Below are 24752 nucleotides of genomic sequence, written 5' to 3'. Positions count from 1 at the left end.
TTGGCAGCTCAGACCAGTTCAGGTAAGTTCAGGGTGGAGAGGAGACTCCTCTGCGAGAGCCAATCTGCTCTCTAAAGAGAGGGGACGGGCCAATGTACGGCCCGCTTGAAGGACACACACACACACACACACACACACACACACACACACACACCTTGTCCTTTGCAGTATCAGATCATGGGATCATGGTGCAATTAGGCTGTGGTCCAAAAATGTAAATTGGGTCTTCAATATAAATTTAAATTAGATCCACTGATCTCATTTAAATCCGCTATGAGAGTCATGATGATCAAAATTTAGATCACACTTAGCTGTTTAAACAATATCATTAATAAAATGTCCTCTGTTTCACTTAACTGAAACTTGCTGTCTTTCGTTCCAATGCTCTTTTTTTTTTAAAGAAAGAAAAACATCCTTTAATGAATTCTGAAAAAGTTGAGAATTGTTGAAGAGTCACCATGTAATAGGAATGTACAAGTAGAGAACAGTTAGAGAACAGCAGGGAAAAGTTTATAAATTAACTCCTCGTTTAAATTGGACATGTCAGTAGTTTGTGTTGGAAACGATTGAAAGAGGATAGTTAAACATAAATCGACGAGGAAAAACTCAAGCCTTCTTTTGTAAATATAAAATTCCAAATGTTATTTTTATTATTGCAAATAATTTGATAATAATAAAATGTATTCAAATATGTAAGCTGGATTGCATAAACTGTTACCTGCTTTTTTCAGGGGGAAAAAAAGTACCCCTTATTGCTGACGTTTGAGCCGACATAATTATTCGAAAGTGCCTATCTCTACGTCCGTGTGGGTTAATTATTATCCCACCAGTAAACAAATGGGGAGCCCTCTCGCTGGCCTTTGCACTGACTGGACGGAACACTCAAAATCCACACAAACAGGTCAGGAGGAGGAGCAGGGGTGGGCTTTTCCGTGAGAAGGACAATGAGCTGGTGCATCCACATGGGGGCGCAATGAGAACTCCAATGATAATAAGCGGGGGTGATTTTTTTTTTCCTCCAAAAAAAAAAACAACAAAAAAACTCAATAGATGGTTGATGAAACCAGACTGTTAATGGAAAGGTGTAAATAAAAGCATCGTTAAGGTTTTCTGCATTGGTCAAAGAAATACAATCGTACGCGCCAGAGTCTCAGATCATCAAACTCACACTAGATGGCAGTGTTGGCTCGTCCAATGTTCCGTCCAAGAAGCAGGTTGAAGTGAACTAAAGAGACAGTTCTGCGGCTCGGCACTTGGGCTTGGTGGCCATTGGCTGTTTTACAAACACATTTTCTCCAATAAATGGGTAGGTTATCTGTGATTTGATTGCACTGCCGTTTAAAAAAAAAAAAAAAAAAAAATAGAGTTAATAAAATAGGGTTAATAACTAAAATGATAACATAATTAATGTTATTAATAAATAATAAAATAACTAGAAAACATCAGATTGATGTGTCGGCTCCAAACCTCGTCCGCCTGTTCTCACGTCTTTCCGCTCCCTCTCCCTCCCAGAAACACCTCGACGCTGCATCCCTCGGGCTCATGGCCCTCCGATGATGCTGATGCTGATGTCACCGGCCGCCTCCCAGCATCCCTGTCCGCCACAGCCGCACCGCCATTTTCCCTCTCTCCGTCCCTCGGCCTGATTTTAAATACGGAGTGAGCCGCTCGACCGCCGCCACATCCCGCACCTGCTTGTTTTTGTTCTTTCTTTCTTTCTTTTTTTTTTTTTTTTTAAATAATACGGGCCTCTCCTCCCCTCCCTCTCTTCCTGCCTCTCCCCCGCCCTCCTCCTCCTCCTGCTCCTCCTCCCCCTCTTCCACCTCACACCGCCTATTGACGCACCGCTCCGATTTGACGCTCCATCACACCCAGCGCCGCTGCCGAGGCGCAGAATCCACCTCCCCGCCGGCGGATTCTCCATGTATGGACGCGCAGAGGAAAGGGATGCTGTAGGCTGACAGTGCAGGTGGAGGTTTACAAAAAAAGAAAGAGGAAAAAAACGAGGGCGATTCAGCAAGGAGGAAGGCGGAGATCGCTGCTTTGAATGGGCGCTCGTCGAGCCTGAATTGCTGAGGTAAGCCGTCATCTCCGGGATTTCACATGTTTGCACGTTATTTTTTTTTTGTTTATTAATACAAACAGTGGTTGTTAGAAAGCTGCCACTCAGGGTCATTAGCTCTGTGCTTTGGTTGTTGTGGCGCTTTGTACATAATCGACTGCGTCAGAGGTGGTTGGATGGTTCCCTTCGCTGTCCTCCGGCTAAAATAAATAAATAAATAAATAAATAAATAAATAACAAACCGAGACAACATGCGTTCATTTGACGACAAACTGGACCAGGACACCAAATGGCCGTCAAAGCTCCTCGATCGGTTTTTGGTGTCATTCTTTTTGGGGTGATGCGGGCTGACATCCTCTGACGCAGTATTTGGTGGCGCGCCGACCCCCGTGTGTTTACGCGGCCTGTGTTTGAGGTGCGGCAGGCAGGCGAGGCAAGATGGAGGAGGCAATATTTACATGGCCCACATATACTCGCTCGTCGCTACCCAAAATGTCCTCCACAATCTCCACCTCATCTACACAGAAAGTGGCTTGATCGCAGCCACACGACTCTTAATTCTGATTATGCTGGCAACACTGAAACGTGTCGTCATTGGCCTTAGAAATAAACAGAAATAAACAAAAACAGTACGGCTTTGAAAAGTAAATGCCAACGTCATTTCGAGAATTTTATGCAAATGATGCTGAAACTGGCTGGCTGGGTGTGTGATGATGGAGGTGAAGACACAGTTTGATTGCAGGGCCTTCAGCAGGAGAGATGATGCTGGAAGAAGAAGAAGAAGAAGAAGAAGAAGAAGAAGAAGAAGAAGAAGAAGAAGAAGAAGCCATTTTATTGTAGAATACCACGGAGATTCATCGACTCACTGTCCAAACACACAGGCAGCCATTGAGTCAGCGCGTTTTAAAAACTGCATGATTCCCTGACTAGCTGATCCAGCAGTAGAAAATGGGGGATCTGGCACAGCCTGAGCTGCTTGTTGAGGCTTTTGGTCATAGTAAAAAAAATTAATAAACAGAGAAATAAATAAGTAAATAGATAAATAACAGAGTGCAGTTTAAAAGTGCATCACTAATCCCCATACAATCATCTGCCTGTGCAGCTTCCAGCTGTGTGACACTGCAGCCACACAGACCTTCAGCTCTGCCGGGCAACACGCACCACCTGCAAGATGGCTGGAGCTTCTGTCAAGGTGGCGGTAAGGGTCCGACCTTTCAACTCCAGGGAGATGGGCAAGGACAGCAAGTGCATCATTCAGATGTCAGGAAACACCACCAGTAAGTGCCACCGGCCTCATTTACACCGGACTCAGTGAGATTGCGTGATCGAATTTCGAATCTGACAGGAATTGCCTTTGGGAATTAGAAAATGATTTCTGTTTATTGTGGCATCATTTACTTGTTTGTTGCCAAACGTAGACAGCAGTGATGTGACAAGTTGGGAAATGCAAAGTATCACAGCTAAAGGTCAAAATAATTAACATTTGCTAAAAGGAGAAAGAATTTTTCTCCTCGCCCTAACTTTAACCTGCAATCAAATGCATCTATTTCTCAGATTTTGACTTACACTGACTGCACAATTAACAATAATAAACACACACACACACACACACACACACACACACACACACACACACACACACACACACACACAGAAAAAACTTATGGGTTGTCCAGAAAACAATATTAGTCCAGAAAACAATATAAGCCCTCTGTTTATAGTCAAAAACATCTTAGTTTTAACTTCCTGCACAAACAAATGCTTTTTTCTACGTCCTGTGTGTTTCAAAGGTAATAGAAACATGGTGACTGTCCTTGAGCAGATGGAACTGTTTTTACAAACTGAGGAGAGGCATCAGAGCTGTGAAATCCTAAAGGGACAATGTCCTGAACTGTTTGTTTTTGCACATGCTTTACAAAAATTTGAGCAAGCAAAATAAGTAAAGGGCTGATTTTTCCAATTTTTCTGTGACTAGATGGAGATGGTTATCATTCTTATTGTTAGAAAACTCAGGGAAAACCAATTGGACAGTTTTACACCTTAAATTGAGTTGTAAGAAAATATATCAGTTTAAGAGCTTCTGCTAAAAAAAAAAAGTGACTCTTATTGATCTCTGGGCTGAACTCACTGTAAATGCTGGATCAATGTTTCTGAAGTTGGATGTGGAGAGTCACAGGGGTGCATGAGAGGTATAGAACAGCGCTGCACTTAACACCTGCTGTTGAATGAAGGATTCACTGACAGTGACACTGTTTTTGTCATCAGATTAGCTAATTCTGCTTGTGTGGGGGTGCTTTGAACTGCTTCCCCATCAAAGGCAGGCAGATAAATTCATTTCCATTAATGGATTCCTTGATGTGAAAATGTCTTTGCCTGATGACAAAGCTGATGACATGTGGTATACATGCAGTAAACATCATAAACAAGTCCCAGACTTCTTGATGCATCTCTGATCCAATAGTTTTTCTGTAGTTTATTTTGTCCTTTTTAAATTTCACCCATTGCTTCATACGGTTTGGCCTTAGCTCTTGAACGATGCACTGGCTCTGCTTTTGATTTCATTAATGTTGACCTACTTCGATTAAGCCCAGCATTTCCCCCAGTTATTTGTGTGGAAGCAGGCGAGAGAGGCGAGCGGCATCTTGGCAGCACGGAAAGGGAACAAAGGCTTTAGTCAGTCAGGCCGAAAGCTTTGCTGTGTGTGCTTGTGTGCGTGTATGTATGTGTGTGTGTTTGTAGGATGTGATGACCCCTGTTGCTCTCTTCTCTCATCAAGCTGCAGGGAACAAACAGACCTTTTAGTTCTGGTTGAGTCAATGGATCAGCTGATGGCTGTGTGTGTGTGTGTGTGTGTGTGTGTGTGTGTGTGTGTGCGTGTGTGTGTGCGCGCGCACCTTGCATGTCTCTTGGCTCTATCAGTTCCTAAAGTTTAGCTTTTAGCTTTTACAGCTAACAGACAGTTGGATGTGTCACTGTGATGTTCTGGGCTAAATGCGAATGTGTGGAAAAAAATGTTGCTTTTGCTGTATTGATCTTGTCCACAGGGGGCATCAGATATATATATATTTTCTTCTTGGCTACAATAAATTGTTCTTCCCTGATACCTCCCCATCTTAGTGACTCCTGCCAGATGTTTGCTCTCCCTTCTGAGACCACTATGTTTTTATCTAATTCAAAACATGTGCAGGATACAATGAAGTACCACTTTTAGCAGGAACCCTGAAAGGAGGCTGCAACGGCTAAATATAAGGATTTCTGCAGAGCTTGAGAATTTTGGCACAATTAATCTTGTGAGGGTGCGTCGTTGGAGTCCAGGTGGAAAAAAATGAATAAAGCTCAGATATTGAGTGCAGTATAGGATCTTTAATAAAACGCAGTCATGTTTCTTGATTCCTGACATGACTGAAGTGACCAATGCAGGCCACCTTTATGATGCCTCTAACTGTGTTTGCTCTGCCGTCCCCAGCAATCCTGAATCCCAAACAGCCAAAAGAGAACAAAAGCTTCAACTTTGACTATTCTTACTGGTCACACACCACGGTGAGTTCACTGTACAGGACTTAAAATAAGGGAATGACATCCTCTCAAACTGTTAAAGTTGACATTTGTGTGGATCGTTAACAGCAAGTGTCACTTGTAACTTGCATCTCTTTCATCTTGGCACCTTTTCTTTCTCGCGCAGCCCGAGGACATCAACTATGCGTCCCAGATGCAGGTGTACAAGGACATCGGAGAAGAGATGCTGCTTCACGCCTTCGAGGGATACAATGTGTGCATATTTGCATATGGTCAGACAGGAGCAGGCAAAAGCTACACCATGATGGGGCGGCAGGAGAAAGACCAGCAGGGGATCATACCTCTGGTAATGAATGATGCAACTCTGGGCAAGGGGGAACTCAAACAGAACAATTCTGATCTGTGTGTTTGTTTGTTTGTTTATTTTTAGCTGTGTGAGGACCTTTTCACCAAGATTAATGAAGGCAATAATCACAACAGCATGTCGTACTCTGTGGAGGTGAGGCCGGATGTAGATATAAGATATAAGATATTTTCCACATTAGGACGTCTTGCAAAACAGTCCTAATTTATGAATTGCTTTTCACAATTCATAAATTCATTTTGAACCTCCTGTGAAAGGTGAGTTACATGGAGATCTACTGCGAGCGTGTGCGGGACCTGCTCAATCCCAAGAACAAAGGGAACCTGCGTGTCCGTGAGCACCCTCTGATGGGACCCTACGTTGAAGATCTCTCCAAGCTCGCTGTCACTTCGTACAATGACATCCAGGACCTGATGGACTCGGGGAACAAAGCCCGGTGAGTTGGGACTCGTATACGTTATGAATATGTCGATGTTCGGTGGAAAAAAACAACAACAAAAAAAAAACAATGGCTGAATCATTTGCTTCTTTTCAGCACTGTGGCTGCGACCAACATGAACGAGACCAGCAGCCGCTCCCACGCCGTCTTCAACATCATCTTCACGCAGAAGAAGCACGACATGGAGACAGAGAACACATCTGAAAAGGTCCTGACTCAAGCTCAGTGCTGTGTCCTGAGTTGGAGCTTTCCTGTGCTGTTTGTACATCCTCTGAACCCTGCGTGGCCACTGCAGCCTGGCCAGAGTTGAATGATGATGGTTGCCTTCTTTTTATGAGCAGCACGAAAGGCCGACTGTGGTGCTGTTGCCTGACAAATGCGTTGCTCTATTGATCACTAGCCACAAATGGCACCGCACTCGTGACTCTGTGTGGAAGATTTATATTTAAAGGCCTATTTAGAAAATTTGTGTTTTACTGCGGCAGGTCAGTAAAATCAGTCTGGTGGACTTGGCTGGCAGTGAGCGAGCTGACTCGACTGGAGCTAAAGGAACTAGACTGAAGGTAAGAGTCCCTGATATGTTTCCATGGACGACGTGCATCATATTAGAGCATATAGAATAATGTTCAGTCCAGGGATGGGCAAACTGTTTCACCTCATAGGAGGAAAACTAAATCATGGGATCAGGGAAACTAAAACACTAAGATTTAGGTTTATCAATATAGTTTCAAGTTCGCGGGCCAGATTAAAAAGCTTAACGGGCCGCATATGGCCCCCAGGCCAAAGTTTGCCTGTGTGTTTAGTCAAACATATTTTATCACACACACGAATATTGGTGTGGGGCCAATATATTCTATTCTATACAGTATCTACAGTGTCCATATACTGTAACTCAAATTTTCAAACAAACAAATAATTCTACAAAAAAAATAAAATATTTAGCTCTCTGTTTGCAACTTCTTGCAAAAATATTGAGATCACTTTGTTGTAGCTCCCACATTTGAAAGGAGACAACAACAAGGTGGTTGCAGGTGCCTGGCCAAAATCTGAGAGAGGTCTCAGTCAGTTTTCGATGCCCTCTGTGACATCACACAGACTGGTTTCCGGAACTGTGTTTTAAAACTCACTTTCTGAAAAGTGGAGAAAGCAAAATAAGTGAATGATGGACTTAATAGCTAAACACAGGAACTTTAAGCTGTAAGAAAAACGGATGGACAAACAATTTTTGATTTTCTATTTTAATTTTCTTTACAGGAAGGAGCAAATATCAACAAATCTCTAACTACACTGGGAAAAGTGATCTCAGCTCTTGCCGAAGTGGTGCGTTTTACTTTTTGCACATGCTGTGACATACAGGTGACTGAGAAAATCCATTTGTTGTAAACTAATGAATGTTGGCCTTTCTCCTCCAACTCACAGGACTCTGCACCAAACAAGGTCAGTACAACTAACCTTGGCACTTTGGCGCCTTAGTGCTGGAACATTTCAACTCATGCAATTTTAACATGCTTTAGAGACAACATGATGCAAGTAGGAGTTATAGTTATTCTATTGACAGAACAAGAAAAAGAAGAAGGTGGAGAATTTCATTCCGTACAGAGATTCAGTCCTGACGTGGCTACTGAGGGAGAATTTGGGTATGAACACATTCATATGATTTTTCAGGTCATACACACACAGCAAATTACTTGTCTGCCTCAATTAATGTGGTCATTCTTTTGACCTTTTTTTTTTTCTAGGAGGAAACTCTCGCACCGCCATGGTGGCGGCTCTCAGCCCTGCTGATATCAACTACGACGAAACCCTCAGCACCCTTCGGTGAGCAGAACGCCTTCATGAACAATGCTGAATGAGATCTTATTTTGTTGCCTTGGCACTTCCAGAATAATGAAGTTGCTCGAAACCTTTTTCTAGCATTTTTCGAGCATTTTGCACTTCAGACAGCAGGAATTTTGTGGAATAGCCAGAATTTCTGTCCCATAATTGCTTTGGTCGGCTCATCGTGGCCTCTTTGCTCCCACTAGGCTCGCAGTCTCTTTGTTTTGTTTTTTTCGTGTGTGCTGCCAAGGAATTCACTACGTTTGTGATTGCAGGTACGCTGACCGCGCCAAGCAGATCCGCTGCAACGCCGTGATCAACGAGGACCCCAACAACCGTCTGGTGCGTGAGCTGAAGGAGGAGGTGGCTCGCCTCAAGGACCTGCTGTACGCCCAGGGCCTGGGAGACATCATCGAGAGTGAGTGTGCTTACCTACAAGAAAGGCGGCGCTCAACCTGAAGTTAACACAGTTCAGAGATTGTTGAGTGTGTTCATGAAAAGTGGGAGGGCGGCGGTCTGCCGTGGAGCGCCGCTGTGTCTCAGACTCCTTCTCTTCTCTCCTCTGTCCTCTCAGCGTATCGTGGCACTGGCCCCATCATCACTGGTTTGAAATGTGTGTATGATCCGAGCCAGCTTGTTGCTTTTTTTTGCTACCAATGGAGATAGATTTCGCGCCAGCCTTCACACCGGAGCCTAATTTAACAATACTGAGAAAATACTTGCAAAGTGTTGCCATAAATTACGCAAAATCTTCTCTTCCTCGGCCAGTTGAGATTCTAAGAGGTTTGCACCTGAACCAAGTTATTTTTTTATTAGCAGTTCAATGCAAAATGGCCTCCTCTGAATTTTTTGTTCTTCCTTCCATGTCGAAGTTTATTTTCATGAAGCACTGCAGCCGTCCTCATACTTTAATCTTTGTACAAAAAGTTTAAATTGGCTGGGATTATATTCCCATTAAGATGTGCGACGCGGCAGACAGTAGATGGTGACATCGGCTGTGACATCACTGGCCATGGACGGAAGGACTAACGAGGAAGCCCTTTTGGCTTGCGCAGGAACTTCCTGGTTCTCTGTGTGTGGGCTCCACCACAGCGGGGTGCTGTGAGGCCTGCGTCACCTGCGCCAGGCACATGTTGGGGGCACATTGACATGCAGCACATGAGAGCAGCCGAGTCTTTCATGCGATTTTTGTCTTTCTTTTCCATGACATTGCCATGCTTGCGTGCTTGTCGTCGGCATCCGAGGCAATCTGGCATTGTTTTTCTGTGCTCTCACTTGAACGTGTTCTCTCTGTGAGCAATGGCTTTGGTTAGCAAAATGAGCTCTGCTTCCTTGAACCATTATTTGAGCTTTTCACTCCTCCTTGTTGTCCCCCCTCCCCCGCCCGTTTTGTTTCCTTCTTTTCATCCGTTCCTCTGCCTGTTCCTTTTTTTGTAACGTCTCTCCTAAACCACCCGGCGTCTGCTCCCACCTCCCGTCCGTCCGTCCGTCCGTCCGTCCGTTTGTCCTCCTCACTCCCACGCCTCTCTCTCTGGCAGACCTGTGCGATTACAAGAACTTGGTCAATAATCGCCAGGCTGTCAATCAAAGGGGTGATCTCTCCACAGTGTCCAATGCAATGACAGGGATGAGCCCCTCGCCCTCGCTGTCGGCCCTCTCCAGCCGAGCCGGCTCAATCAACAACCTGCACGACCGCATCTTCAGCCCGGCCAGTGAGGAGACCATCGAGAGGCTCAAGGTAGGACACCAGCATTTTGGGAAATGTTAAAACGGGGTTCCTCAAAGCACTTGGGGGAATTAATAGTTCACTTTGAGACACCTGCCTTTGCATCGCCAACAGGAAACTGAGAAGATTATAGCTGAGCTGAATGAGACGTGGGAAGAGAAGCTGCGCCGCACGGAAGCCATCCGCATGGACAGGTCTGCCGACCACATCGCTCCTGTCATTAATGGTTTATTGGCACTTCTTTAGATGTTTGGCCATTTAGTGGATAGTTTTCTTTGCCGGAGGTTTACCTTAAATGTAAGAAAAGACATGAGCCTAATCTAATCTGTTAATTGACATATGGTCATGGAAGTTTAACTTTATAAAATTGATTTCAGTACCTCACAATACAATATCTGCAAACCTCTCTCACTTTAAGGTTATCAGGAAAAGCTTCTAAGCAGCAGAATTTCTTCCTTTGCCCAGTCTAATACACAAACATGAACTGATGTGAATTTTCAAATGATTTGACCTCAATGAATGACCTTTAAACCTTGTCTTGGCTCCTGCAGAGAGGCCTTGCTGGCTGAGATGGGTGTGGCCATGAGAGAAGATGGAGGCACTGTGGGCGTCTTCTCCCCTAAAAAGGTCAGCAGTTTGTCCCTGTCAGCAACAAGATTTATTTTGAGGCATTAAGCACTAACCCTTGCGGTCGGACACTTCCAGACCCCTCATCTGGTGAACCTGAACGAGGACCCGCTGATGTCAGAATGTCTTCTCTACTACATCAAAGATGGCACCACCAAGTAAGATCCGGATTGGGGAAATTGAATCCAAATAATGTGTGAATGTGGACGGGACTTTGTCTCAACCAGATGATCTTGTCCTTCCTCAGGGTGGGCCGTGAAAACGCCAAAACCCGCCAAGACATCGTTCTCAGTGGCCATTTCATAAAGGACGAGCACTGCACCTTCAGCAGCACCACCAGTCCTCAGGGCGAAGGTGACGGCTGCTGCTGCACGCAACAGAAAAGTTTTACACACGCTTTTTATCAACTTCATTTTCCATATTTTGACTAACCAGGATGCGTCATCATGGAGCCATGTGAGGGGGCAGAGACGTACGTCAACGGGAAGCGGGTGACTTCGCCCATTGTCCTCCGGTCAGGTACGTCGCAGCCGAAGCCATCAGCAGGACGACGTGGAACGCCGCTATAGGTCGACTTTTGTGTCTCCACCTGGACTTTTTAGGGAACCGCATCATTATGGGCAAAAGCCACGTGTTCCGCTTTAACGACCCAGAGCAGGCCCGCCTGGAGCGGGAGCGGACGCCGTGCGCCGAGACCCCCGTGGAGCCCGTCGACTGGGCCTTCGCTCAGAGGGAACTGCTGGAGAAACAGGGCATCGACATGAAGCAGGAGATGGAGCAGAGGTGAGTGGAGAGTGGTGAGAATGTTTCCTTCTGCCAGAGTGGTTCTGTTCATTTATTTTCGAAATCCTTTTTAGACTTCAGGAGCTTGAGGACCAGTACCGCAAAGAGAGGGAAGAAGCCAGTAACCTGCTGGAGCAGCAGCGGCTGGTGAGTGAGGGACCACTGACGGTGAGGTTTACCTCCTCAAAAATACTCTTTAGCTTCATTGAAATATTTTAAATTTTTTGAAACTCAGGACTATGAGAGCAAACTGGAAGCTCTTCAGAAACAAGTGGACTCCCGCTACCTGGAGTCTCCTGAAGAAGAGGAGGAGCCTGAAGAGGAAGGTAAAATGGACACTTTCAAGTATTCCAGAAATCTTGTGTCTGTTTGATCCTCTGAAGATGTCTTCACACTTCCTCTGTCCCGCCCTCTCAGTGCCGTGGACTGTGCGTGAGACCGAGTTGGCTCTGTGGGCGTTCAGAAAGTGGCGTTTCTACCAGTTCACCTCCCTCAGGGATCAGCTGTGGGGCAACGCCATCTTCCTGAAAGAAGCCAACGCAATCAGTGTTGAGCTCAAGAAAAAGGTGCTTGAAAAAAGATTCATCATCCCCATTAAGTGCAGTGAACCCTCATGATTTGAGTCAAAGTTACATCTTTTCCTTATGTACAATGCACTTCTTCCTCTTTAAAACCCCCTTAATGAGGCGGTTCATTGTGTTGAGTGTAGATCAGCAGCCACAAAAGCCCATTTAGCTTCACGCGCTTCAGCCTGAACCTCTCTGAAAGCTATTGATCGTCTTCCAGTGGGTCAACAACTGAGCACAGTCTTGACCTGAATAAGAGCCAAAATACCAAAATATCTTCAACTGTTAAAATCCTTTGACTTTTAATGAAGATATGCAATATTACAACATGTTGTGATTACACAAAGGATTCAATTATTCAAGATTTCCATCCCACATCCTGCCCACAGGTGCAGTTTCAGTTTGTGCTGCTGACAGACACCCTCTACTCTCCGCTGCCTCCTGATCTGCTGCCCGCCAGCGAGGCCAAAGAGAGGGAGAGACGACCTTTCCCTCGAACCATTGTGGCTGTCGAAGTGCAAGACCAGAAGAACGGAGCTACACACTACTGGACTCTAGAGAAACTCAGGTCCTCCAGTTTGCTCATAAAAAAAACAAAAAACAAAAACTTGGTGCTGAATCCAAAGAGAAAAAAAATGATTTCTAAATTGTATTACGGATATTATTTTAAGTATACTGTACTGTCACATTAGTTCTTGCTGTGATCACTTGATTATCCAAAATATTCAATAATAATTTTCTTGATACACATGTATGAGTAAAATTATAAATAAAAACAAATAACTAGTCAAAATAAATTCCTGAAAAGCAAATGTTGTTCACAATTGTAGTAGTCACAGTTGGTTTGAGATAGGTTATTTTTGCTGATGCTTAAAATCAGCAGTCCTTTGTTGAACTGTCAGTCTCGCTAACATACTGCCCCCTGCAGGCTGAGGCTGGACCTGATGCGAGAGATGTACGACCGTGCAGCTGAGCTCCCCAGCAGCGCTGTGGAGGACTGCGACCACGCCCTGACTGGCGGTGACCCCTTCTATGACCGCTTCCCCTGGTTTCGTCTGGTCGGCAGGTCGGTCCCTGAACCAGCAGCAACGCAGACCTGATTCGAATCGTTCTGTCTCGCTCCTCTATGCGACTGATCCGCCTCGTCCTTCTCCCCAGGGCGTTTGTTTACTTGAGTAACCTGCTGTACCCGGTGCCTCTGGTGCATCGCGTGGCCATTGTGAGTGAAAAAGGAGAAGTGAAAGGCTTCCTCAGAGTGGCTGTGCAGGCCATCTCAGGTACCAACAAAGCCCTGGCACTCTGAGTGTCCTCTTGTCATATGACTGCAGCGCAGATTTCACATCTAGTCCTCATACATCCATTTAGCTGATGAAGAGGCCCCTGACTACGGCTCCGGCGTGAGGCAGTCAGGCACAGCCAAGATCTCCTTTGAAGATAAACAGTTTGAGAAGGTGCTCCCGTCACTGCTTTGTACCGTCACTGTCTTTTATAATCAGTAACAATCTGATAAAAAAAGGCTGGTAATGGCCTGTGTCATGGCAAAGATTTAGAATATCTGATTTTTAGCATGTTGGCTGAGTTTGGCTCTTGGTCCAGTTCCAGACAGAGTCGTGTCCTGGTGGACTCTCCCACTCCAACACCTCTCAGGAGGAGCTGCGCATCGTTGAGGGAGAAGGACAGAATGCAGATATTGGAATCTCTGCGGATGAGGTCAACAACAACACCTGTCCAGGTGTGTAACAGCCTGAAATATCCTAGAGACAACAGATGGGTATTAGATCTGTGTCTTTCAAGAGTAATATTCATATTTCTGATGGTCAACAAACTAAATAGGACGTGCGGCCTCAGATTAGTGAGAAAATAATCCCATAATGTGTTTGACGCAGCCTCCTTAGATACTCCCAACAGTCCGGCCAAGAGTTCAGGCCTGAGCCTGGATCTTCCGCTGGACTTGTCCCCCCAGAAAGCTCTGTCCCACCTGAATATTGGCAGCACGTTCACCTTCAGAGTCACCGTCCTCCAGGCCTCCAGCATCTCGGCCGAGTACGCCGACATCTTCTGTCAGTTCAAGTAAGTTATGACATCCAGCTCCTGCCATTAGAATTCCCTGTGTTGCAGTGTTTCATGTTGATTTTTTTTTGTTGCAAAAGATCCATTGATATGTTGGCTTCAACTTTCTCAGCTTCATCCACCGTCATGACGAAGCTTTCTCCACCGAGCCGCTGAAGAACACAGGAAGGGGACCCCCGCTGGGCTTCTATCATGTTCAAAATGTATGTTTAGTATAATCACGGTGTTTCAAGTCGTCCGTCAAAATGTGCTTTGGCCTGCTGCTCATTTCTTCCCTCCACTGCCCATCAGATCACAGTGGAAGTGACCAAGTCGTTTGTGGAGTACATCAAGACGCAGCCCATCGTCTTCGAGGTGTTCGGCCACTACCAGAAACAGCCCTTCCCGCTCCTCTGCAAAGACCTCATAAGGTCAGGGCTCACTCAAGGGCATTTGTGCTTTCATTTACACAAACTGATGATTATTTATGAGGTGATCTTATGAGATGTAAGGACAGGTTCTTCACATTTGGTTTCTTTGCCCTCCAGTCCACTGAGACCGTCCAGGAGACAGTTCCCCAGGGTGATGCCTTTGTCCAAACCAGGTGAGTAGTGACATTAAAGGTGCTTTCAAATTAAATCAAATAAAACTTTATTTGTATTGCACGTTTCCTACATAAATGCATCTAAAAGTGCTTTGTAGAACCAACTTTAAACTTTGATGCGCTCGCCATTGGAACAAAACCACGAGGTGGTGGAGAAGAATTAGTCTTCGTTTGATTCCTTTGAAAGCTGAAAGTTTCAGTGGGAAGATTGGACGCAAGGAACAAGTCAGCCTTGAGCCAAAAGATCACTGACAAAATAATCTTGTATTATGATGCTCTGCCGTCTTCGTGTGTTTAACAGTGTTGTTGCTCTTGAATTTTGTTTGTTTGATCGCAGTTTGTTAAACACCTTGGCAAATGTGTTCATCCATCCAAATGTTGGTACGGTATTTCACCACCAACTTAACCAGCAACTGGTTTTGATTTTGTTGCCATGACATAAAGCTGCACTCGAACCCGTGTGTTTAGCTGCTTCACAGTAACGCTGAGGGCGCTCAACATGACCTAAGATAATTCAGAACATATTTTATGTTTTTGGAAACAAAAACAAAAGGTTCAGGTTCAAATATGTAATTTTCTTGACACATTTTGAGGCTCCGTCACTCACTCATGTCTCCTCCGCTTCTTTTCCCTGCAGTGCCAGCGACAAAGCTCAGCACGATGACTCGCTCCACAGCTGGTCCTTGTCACGCCAAATACGACCTCATGGTCTTCTTTGAGATCTGTGAGCTGGAGGCAAATGGAGAGTGAGTCCACACTACCAATGTTGTGCCACGCAGCAGTGCACACACGGTTCAATGTACTGATGTTTGCCTCTCCCTCTCTCTCTCTCTCTCTCTCTCTCTCTCTCTCTCTCTCTCTCTCTCTCTCTTTCTCTCTCTCTAGCTACATCCCAGCTGTTGTTGACCACAGAGGAGGGATGCCCTGCCACGGCACCTTCCTCCTACATCAGGTATGACCATGTCACTGCAAACATTGGTCCTTTCTCCCCAAACTTACTGTCAACAACAGATCCTCGGCCACTATTTCAGGATCATATTCTCCTTATAATATGAACTCATCCTTCTTAAATATGTATGAAAAAAACATTAAAATCCTTTAGCTATTTCATCGAGCCTGACATTTTTTCATGTATACTGATAAAATGGTTTGATTCCCCTTCCTGAACATCAATCATGCAGGGCATTCAGAGGAGAATCACAGTCACCATCGCTCATGAGACAGGAAATGACATTGAGTGGAAGGAGGTGAAGGAGTTGGTGATTGGTGAGTTGCTAAAAGGCACATTTAAAAAGCCTGGGGTGGGGGGTTTGGAAATTGAAGAATCCCAAAAAATCCCCCCAAAAAAAAACGTTTTTTTTCCAGGCCGTATTCGAAACACACCAGAGGCGGATGAGACCATCATAGACCCGAACATTCTGTCCCTCAACATCCTGTCCTCTGGATACTTCTGGCCAAAACAAAACGACAAGTAGGACTTTCTGACCTTTGACATTTGTTTGATTTGTTCAAAATCCTGGATCAGAATTAACATAAAAATAAGCTGCAGTCTAAAGTCGCTTTCTCATCACCACTTTGAAATTTTCACGCCTTCTGTTAACGCTTTTTCTCTTGATCGTTTGCTGACGACAGCATCTCGCTGGGAGTTGACCACAGGTATCATCAGTTTGTTTTTTTCTACTCCATAATCATTGCTTGTGATCAACCAAAACCATGACGTTTAAACCAAACTGACACTTCAACGTTTTCATGATGCAGAACTTTCTACCGCTTCGAGGCAGCATGGGACAGCTCCATGCACAACTCCCTCCTTCTGAACAGAGTCACGCCCTACGGGGAGAAGATCTACATCACCCTCTCTGCTTATCTAGAGGTACTTTACAATGCAAGTGATAATAATGACCTTGTTTTAAAGGAGGTCTTGTGGTAAATCAGACATCTTACTGTTACTTACTGGCATATTTTTCTTCTCCAGATGGAGAACTGCACCCAGCCAACAGTGATCACCAAAGACTTCTGCATGGTGTTCTACTCCCGCGATGCAAAGCTGCCGGCTTCTCGCTCCATCAGGAACCTCTTCAGCACTGGTTGCCTGCGCCCGTCTGAGAGGTACAGATTAAAATCCTCATACAGTCTAAAGCTGCGTCCCAAAATAATATAATTCCACCGCACACATTTGAGTATAAGTGAACTGCTTCACTGAAATACCAAACGATGCAGACATCTGGGACGTGCTTGAAATATTATTTAAATAATATTATTATAGCAGAGTTTTAGAAAATGATAATCAAGTACTTTTCACGGAAACTGTCTCAACTACATTGTCAATCTTCTCAGCAATCGTGTCACTGGAGTCTATGAGGTCACACTCTGCCATGTGGCAGACAACGGAAGCCCAGGTTAGACCAAAGTAAAATAAATAAATAAACAGAACCAACAATGAGGGATTTTTCTCTGCAGCTGTGCTGCATTTACGACTCCTTTTTTTTTCAGGCATGCAGCGCCGTCGCAGGAGGGTTCTGGACACCTCGGTGGCCTATGTCCGAGGAGAGGAGAACCTGGCTGGCTGGAGGCCTCGCAGTGACAGCCTCATCCTGGACCACCAGTGGGAGCTGGAGAAGCTCAGTTTGCTGCAGGAGGTCAGTCTCCTTGTTGGCTCGTGGACATTAGAAAAGCTGCCACGTCATAGTTTTCAGATTTTCTGACTCAAACCAATGATTTTGATCTTCAGGTGGAGAAGACCAGGCACTACCTGCTGCTGAGGGAGAAGCTGGAGGCCACTCTGCAGGCCGGACAAGATGCTCTTTATAAGAGCAGCGACATCAGCGAATTGGCCAAAAGTCCAGTGCTGAGCCAGAGCCCCTGCAGCAGCCCAGCCCCTGACAGCCCCAACCAGAGGCAGAGGGAGCTGGCTGCAAAGGTGACCGGCCCTCTCTGAGGCACTTTAGAAGAAGCATCTCAGCGTGTGTGTTTTAACTCCTTGCCGTCTCCTCCTCCCTCTCCAGTGTCTGCGTCTGCTGATGCACACCTTCAACAGGGAGTACAGCCAGGTGAGCAGCAGTGCCAGTGAGAGCAAGGTGAGCCCCAGCCTAGGCCCGCTGACCCCAGCCCGCTAACCCTTCTCAACCTGTACCGCAAAATAATCTAGCCCCGCCCCTCAGCCCCCTGCCATCTCACTCAGCCACCACTCTCACATCTCTCCAGAACACAGTCCCCCCCTTTTTTTCTTATTAACTTCCTTCCCATCAAATCAAATCTGCCTTTTTTTTTCAAACTATGCAATCCTGGTTTAAATATCGTCCACAGACGACCAGGCCTCGTCTACATGTACATAGGTATTATTATGATTTATCCACGTCATACACTTGCAACTGCATATGCAGCTTGTCAGTCCATGCTACTAAGAAGCTCTCAAATCAACAACAACAAAAAGGACAAGTCATAAAGAAACAAAGTGGTTCATTGCAAAAGTGACCTAAAATTACAGACAAACTGTGTTGAAAAATCTGCATTTATGATATTTGCCACATGTGGACATTAGTATTCATTCATATCTGCTGCATTCACCCGTTTATGTTAACCACTGTACACATATTAGCTTTCCTTCCTCCTGTGCCCATCCACACTGACTCTCCTGTCTGCAAAGCTTCCATAAACCCCAGTGTCCCTCCTGCATGTCCTCTTTAACATATTAACCAACAAGGGGCTCTTAGTTTATCAGGATTTCACACACACAAACACTTACACATACACACAAACACACACACTTACACACATGCATGATTCTGCAGTACAGTACTTGTAGATGACAACTGCACTGATGAAACTCTTCTCTGAACGCACGTCTTTGTCTTGTACGTATTTAATTGTTCTGCCGGTACGTTTTGTGTGTTGTTATTTTTCATTGTCTGTATTGTTGTGCCGTGTTGCTCCTGGCGCGATCTGTTGTGAATGTGCGCCTGTGTGTGACCGCGTGTGCCGCAGCTCTCCGAGATGTCGGCGTCGCTCATGAGGGACTCGTCCTCGTCCACGCTGAGCACGCTCACGCCATCCTCTACCTGCCCCTCGCTGCTGGAGGGACACTATGACATCAGGTGTGTCAGAGGGTGCTGTTTGAAGGCTGGAATCACATCAGCCCCACTCAAGTTCATTTTCTTGTTTTTGTGGTTGCCCTGGTATTTTTTTATGTACTTTGAAGAGGCATTGCTTAATCTTCTTCTTCTTCTTCTTCTTCTTCTTCTTCTTTGAAAAAAAAAAGAAAAAAAAAGCAGCCACTGTTTTTAAATGATGCATTATAGACAACATTAGAAAATAAATAAAGAAAAACAGATTTTTCTTGTTCGTGAGTTAAAAGTGATTTGGCAGCAGAGTTATAATAGTTTTGAATTTTTCATTTTAGTTTAGTTTTATTTTTTTTTTTGACTTATTTCCCCACAATTGAGTTAGTTTTAATTCATTTTTAGCGTGGGTTTGTTAGTTTTCATTAGTTTTTATATTTTCAAAAAGCTTAGTTTTAGTTTAGTTTTTATTTGTTTTAGTTACAGTTTTAGTTGTTTCATACTTTGGCTTATTTGTCTGGTGCAGGATTCAAAAAGGTCAGAATGACTATTGTACGATAAAATTCAACAAAATATAGAAGTTTAAAAGATGAGGGTGAGTTAATTATAACTGACTTTGTACTACTACTACTACTACATCAAGGACTATATACAAAGTGCATTACTGATACTGATCCCGCTTGTGGTGTTCCTTTGTATTTACTGACCAGCAACTTGGTCGTCAGTGAAAGCAGTCCATTACAGTTGTCTCCTTCCCCGTGCTACCTAGCCGAGATGTTGCTTCTCTTTCGGAGGGCGGCGGCAGGAGAGTGGACCGACACATGCTAGCTTGTTTAGGTACTCATGATCTGCCGCTTTGTGCAAGCTTCTTAAATGGAGGTTTGTCCGTTTTTTCCCCTTTAGAAGCAAGCCAAATATTTTGTTTTTTTCCACAGCAAGACATTTGTTTTTATCACTCTCCTCGTCATATTCGAAAAAGTATCGGACTTTACCGCTGCATTGAGTCGTTCGTTAACCTACTGCTGTGAAAAAGGGGTGACGCCACAGAACGCGAGGTGCATTTAGGTGTTGCTGCGTAAAACTAAAACTAAAATTTTCCTAGGCAAGTATTCATTTGACAGAGACGAAAATGAAGGGAAATATGAATTCAATTTATGTTAGTTTTCTAAACACACAAAACAGTTTAAGTTAGTTATCGTTTTTGTCTTGTAATTTTAGTTTTGATCTATGTCAGTTAACAAAATAGTTTTTTCAAATGTAGTTTTCGTTATTTTGTTCGTTTTCGTTGACAATTATGACCCTGTTTGGCAGTGAATTTAGGTCACTCACCCATCATTGTCTGGGCAAATGCATAATTTAGGGTGAATTAAACCGTCTGTCTTTGCTTTATCTGTGAAATGTGCTAGGGACGTAAAGTAAAGTAAAGTTTACTTACTTAACTGTGTGCAGACACACTGAACCTGGTTCAGGAGCCTCCACACCAGACCTGGACCCGTTCAGCCCGGTGGACAGAAAGAGGGCCCTCAAAGGATTCACCTTTGTCCCTGATATCCAGGAGATTCGTGTCAGGTCAGGCCCACCGGTCACTTTATCCTCACTGTGTGCAGGCGGCTTATATGTATTTGTTGTGCACTGCTGCTAACAGCTTTTACTCATTCTGTCTAACGTGAGGGGTTTGTGTGTCCCGTTCGTTTGTCTGTTTTGCCTGTTTGCAGCCCAATTGTGTCGAAGAAGGGTTACCTGCACTTCCTGGAGCCCCACACCAGCGGCTGGGTGAAGCGCTACGTGGTGGTACGCCGGCCCTATGTCTACCTGTACCGCAGCGAGAGGGACAGCGTGGAGCGAGCCGTCATCAACCTGTCGTCTGCCAAAGTGGAGTACAGCGAGGACAAGCAGACTCTGCTGCGGGTAAGGGCCGGCTTCGTTCCAACAAGTTCATAAGCAGACCCCTATATAATATATAAATTCATTTTCTGTATTGTTATTTTTTTTGTTCCATCCTCAGACTCCCAACACATTTGCTGTGTGCACTGAGCACAGAGGGATACTGCTGCAGGCCATCAACGACAAAGAGATGCACGACTGGCTGTATGCTTTCAATCCACTGCTAGCCGGCACCATAAGGTGAAGAGATGATAACTTTCAAGTTGAAGAGATACCTCTGCAATCCACAGAGAATCAGCACTCGCTTGTATTTGCACATTTTCCGTGCAGTTGCAAAAATCCACGGGTCCATGTTGGCATAGCGTGAGTTGCAAACAAGATTTACAAAGCGTTGATTCTTTTCCAACACTGAGGAAAAACAAGGAGTCGTCATGCTTGTAGTCACTGTGTTTGCATTTCATGTAAGCATATTATGAACAACTGTGTTCAAGTAGGGTTCAGATGTAGTAAGCACAGCTCGTTAGAGGCATTCTTGACCCTTGTGATGTCACAAAGGGCTCTGGGACACATCACGGGTGCCTTGTTTCTGTTCCCTTCAAGACATGCAACAAGTCTTTGGCTTCAGCAGTAAGTTAAAATAGTGCTTTTGCAGAAGGCTGTAAACAGAGGGCTAAATAAGCTGTTTTTCCTGTTTTTCATTGTGTTTGATCAGTAGAATTTGTGGGTAAAACCTTGCCGCTTCATTGCAGTCTATGATGAAGAATAAAGAACTCCAGTGCGTACAACATGGGACCTTTAACACACTGTAAAGCGTTACTTTTTTTTTTTTTTTTATAACATTTCTTTTGTTTCTGAATCATCTTTTCTTTGTCCCTCTATTTCCAGGTCAAAACTGTCCCGGAGGAAATCCATCCAGTCAGCCCCAGCTGCTCCGAGGATGTGAGAAGTTTTTCACCTGGGTAGAAAATAACAAGTATACAAAAATAAGACAAAAAAAAACTACAATCTTAAAACTCAGTTCATCTGCTCAAATGACCATATATGCCAATGTAAACATACAACCATTGGAGTGACATTGATATGTTACATATCATTGATGCTCTCGCTCATCCAGAAAACAAAGCAAAACATTAACGCCGCCCTCGCCGAACCCAAAACCCTGCATGGTGTGATTTCTCCTGACCTTTACAGAAAACAAAGCTGTAGACTTGCCTGTGCTGGGCATTGGGACTCATTTAGTTTTCATGTTGTAGTTGGTAATCAATGAGGCCACCAGTCCACTGCAGAAAGTAAGTGTGTGATCAGCTGTTTGTAATAACTTAGTCGGATTAAAGGGGCATTTCTCAGTTTTAAATCAACCATTCATGTATTTAAAAGAAAAAAAAATTGTTACTGCCGTCAGGCAAAGAGGGGAAATGAAAATGTCAAAGTGGATGTTCCTTTGTGTAGGATCACAGATGGCTTCATGTGCATCCACACATCACAGACATTGCCTCAGCTTGAAGAAGGCCTGGTGCTCCACAGCACAGAGGAAACATTTTACTGCAGGGGTTTTAGACTGAGAACGTATTTGTCATTCAAAACACAAAGTAGCAGTAGACGCACACTACAGTAGGACAAAAGCTGAGTCATTGTGTCGTTTCTTTTTCATGACAAAGTAAAATGAAATGTGTTAGTAACAGAGAGGGAAAAATCCACAAATGTTCTCAGTCTGTGAAACAATAATGATAATAATAATAATAATAAAAAAATCTATTATTCCATGTGCGTAGAACCCTAGAGGATAATGTTATTTACTTTGTCAGGGGTTCTCTGTGCTCTTATTGTGACAGGATCACTGATCAGTTTTGTTGCATGGCACTTTATTGTCTTTAATGAGTTAATGTGTCTCACACTTTAAGTTATTCTAACCAAAGCGTCAATGTTGTATTTTTATTTTTTTTGTTTCTAAAAAATCACTGCTGGCCTGTGTAATCCCGTCAGCAGACATTTAGGATGTACAAGGAATGATCTGAGTTGTTGGGAAATATATGTTTGCTTTATTTTTGCCTAGAGTCAGATGAGAAGATACAAAATGAAACAATATTTAGTAAATACATTGCAATCCCAGCTACAGCCGCTACGGCTGTTAGCTTATCATAAATGCTGCATACACCAAAAGAAACGGACCTTTGCTATTTAATTTGTTGCGTCTGAATTATAAGGAACTGTACTATAGAGGTTCAGATGTGGCTAGATTAGGGCTAAAATTATATTCACTTTCACATGCATCTGAGATAGCTATGTCTATCTAAAGCCTTCAAGTGATGCTAAGCTAATCGGAACACAATGATGCCAAATTTTTCAAATCCCAATGCCGATGAAATGTAAAGTTTAAAGCTTGTACTTAGCAAGCATAAAACATTTTTTTTTATTTTTTTTTATCCAAGTCGCCCCCCCAAAAAATCACTCTTTCCAGTACAGACACCTGAACAGGAGTATTTCACTTGTAATTCATTTGGCTTTAAGTGCATTTTTCAGTCTTGTACTGTAGCTATAATGCTACATTAAATAACTTTGAACCCCCAAATGGAAAGTTGCAATTGACCGTGGACCTGTAACCTAATGAAGGTGGTTGCTACGAGCGGGCAAAAGCGCTGTCCATGCACCAGATAGTGCCTCCCTATCTTCACCTCTGTCTCTTCTCTCGCCTCCGTCGTCTCTGTGTGTTTAGCAAAGCACCCAATTTAGCTACAAGTCCAAGGCACAGCTTTTATGTAGCGTAAAAGTAATGCTATGGGTTTTTTTGTTGTTGTTTTTTTTTGGATACAGTGTATTAATGTTTGGGAGAGTGAATATTCTCATTAATGCTATTATAATATGTGGGTATAGCCTGTAGCAGTACAGCACACCATATCTCATTAGCATTGACCATATACATTGCATTTAAAGCCCTCCCCCACGCTTTTGTACTGTAGCAGCTGCTGTAGGTATTTGACAACCTGATGCTTGTGTCAGAACACAAAAGTAAGATTAACTTGGTGTTTTTAAGTGACTTTTATGTACAGAGATATTTTGTTGTTGCTTTTATGCAGTTCTTTGTTTTTGAAATCATTTCAAGATGACCCCCAAGGTTTAAATGAGTGAATGCAGAAATCTTGGAGCACAAACGTTACTTTTGCTGAGAAAAATATTTAAGTTAGACTTTATTTCTATTTCCGTTTGATTTGCTCTGGAAGACGTGGTCAGCCAACCACTTTGTCTTTCCTGTTTCCTGCCTTTTCCATGTTTGTCTGTATGCCACAGGCCAACCAATCTGTTGAGCACTGCAGCCTACTGCTAAGAAGTACCCGTTTTCATTTTCTTTTTTCTTTTTTTGATTGTTAGGCAAAAAGTGATCAGTTGTGGGCATTTATAGCAGAATGTTCTGGGGGTCATCTCGGAATAGTTAATATGTGTATTGTGTAAAAAGCTAATAAGTTTGCCGTAAACTGTATATTGTCTGCTGGGACAGAAAGACAGATTGAAAGTTTTATTTATGAGCTTTTGAAAGATGGATTATGTTCTTAAAAATATCACACTCATGCACAAAGTAATTTTGAGTATGATTTTTTTTTTTTAAGATGATTTATAGAAATAACTGGTTTCTGTTTTTAGGAGAAACAGTACACCTCTGACGTGGAGGGGGAAGATTGGCTTTTTCTCTTTGCTTTTGCTTGTAAACATCCAACCACCAACAAATTATATTGATTCTTCTTCTTCGTTTTTAGTTTGAATTCTTTAGAACCGGCAGGTTTCTTGTGATGCTTCCAGCCCTTAAAATTTAGGGTACTGTGTTAAAGGTTTGAAATGAACAGGTCTGGCCGAGAAATACAGAAAAGGTTGATCAAAGACGTTTAGGAACTTTTGTATTTGGTCGCTTTTTAACTGTCATATCTCTGGATCGAAGCATGCTGGTCCACTTGTCCCTCTGCTGTACTCTGCCCTACAGCTCGCTAAAGACAGCGACCTTCCCCTCCCCGAGAAGTGCTGCTTGTAAAGTATTGTCATTCATGATCCTTTCCATGACTAACTGGAAACTTTCCTCTCGGCTCTGTCTTGTATATAAATGGAGACTTTCTGTGTTCTGGGTCCCGCCACAACAGATGATATTAAATCTCTCATCCTCTGTATACCGTGATGAATACAGTTAGCTGTCCTGCTGCTTCGCCAGGTGTCCAGAAGCTAAGAGCGCTGGTTGGGGATCGGTTTTGCACATGTCAGCTCAGAGTGAGGGA

At 43.9% G+C, this 24752-nt stretch overlaps 1 protein-coding gene across 3 annotated transcripts; it reads left to right on the top strand.

Annotated features, from left to right (window-relative positions):
* The first annotated feature begins 1574 nt into the window (after window positions 1-1574).
* On the top strand, window positions 1575-22927 carry kif1ab (kinesin family member 1Ab). Of its 3 annotated transcripts, XM_076021370.1 has the most exons (49): window positions 1575-2077; window positions 3165-3339; window positions 5529-5602; window positions 5745-5924; window positions 6009-6077; window positions 6200-6378; window positions 6478-6589; window positions 6867-6944; window positions 7636-7701; window positions 7801-7818; window positions 7940-8018; window positions 8121-8199; window positions 8475-8617; window positions 8774-8812; window positions 9807-9937; window positions 10040-10119; window positions 10477-10552; window positions 10631-10710; window positions 10800-10906; window positions 10988-11071; window positions 11155-11335; window positions 11410-11482; window positions 11571-11661; window positions 11753-11901; window positions 12291-12469; window positions 12830-12967; window positions 13060-13178; window positions 13267-13352; window positions 13498-13633; window positions 13788-13971; window positions 14084-14174; window positions 14263-14381; window positions 14499-14554; window positions 15192-15300; window positions 15440-15506; window positions 15736-15820; window positions 15920-16025; window positions 16187-16210; window positions 16313-16427; window positions 16530-16663; window positions 16892-16953; window positions 17048-17193; window positions 17286-17474; window positions 17560-17631; window positions 18539-18648; window positions 20062-20181; window positions 20328-20520; window positions 20618-20736; window positions 21382-22927. In XM_076021370.1, the coding sequence occupies exons 2-49, from the start codon at window positions 3234-3236 to the stop codon at window positions 21437-21439; spliced, it is 5091 nt and encodes a 1696-aa protein (XP_075877485.1). In that variant the 5' UTR covers window positions 1575-2077; window positions 3165-3233; the 3' UTR covers window positions 21440-22927. The 3 variants fall into 3 exon arrangements, with proteins under 3 accessions (XP_075877485.1, XP_075877484.1, XP_075877486.1); XM_076021369.1 differs by lacking the exon at window positions 8774-8812 and having other exon boundaries at window positions 9738-9937; XM_076021371.1 differs by lacking the exon at window positions 8774-8812 and having other exon boundaries at window positions 1576-2077.
* The last annotated feature ends 1825 nt before the right edge of the window (window positions 22928-24752 follow it).

This window comes from Nelusetta ayraudi, unplaced genomic scaffold (genome assembly GCF_046127955.1).
Source record: "Nelusetta ayraudi isolate G7.1 ecotype Tasmania unplaced genomic scaffold, CSIRO-AGI_Nayr_v1 ptg000011l, whole genome shotgun sequence".
NCBI lineage: Eukaryota > Metazoa > Chordata > Actinopteri > Tetraodontiformes > Monacanthidae > Nelusetta > Nelusetta ayraudi.
This window is presented reverse-complemented; position numbering and strand designations above follow the sequence as displayed.

Coding starts and splice junctions, on each gene's coding strand:
- kif1ab (XM_076021369.1), top strand. CDS start 3,234: ATGGCTGGAGCTTCTGTCAAGGTGGCGGTAAGGGTCCGACCTTTCAAC. Junction 5,603..5,744: donor CTTACTGGTCACACACCACG/GTGAGTTCACTG, acceptor TTTCTCGCGCAG/CCCGAGGACATCAACTATGC. Junction 16,026..16,186: donor TGGCCAAAACAAAACGACAA/GTAGGACTTTCT, acceptor TGCTGACGACAG/CATCTCGCTGGGAGTTGACC.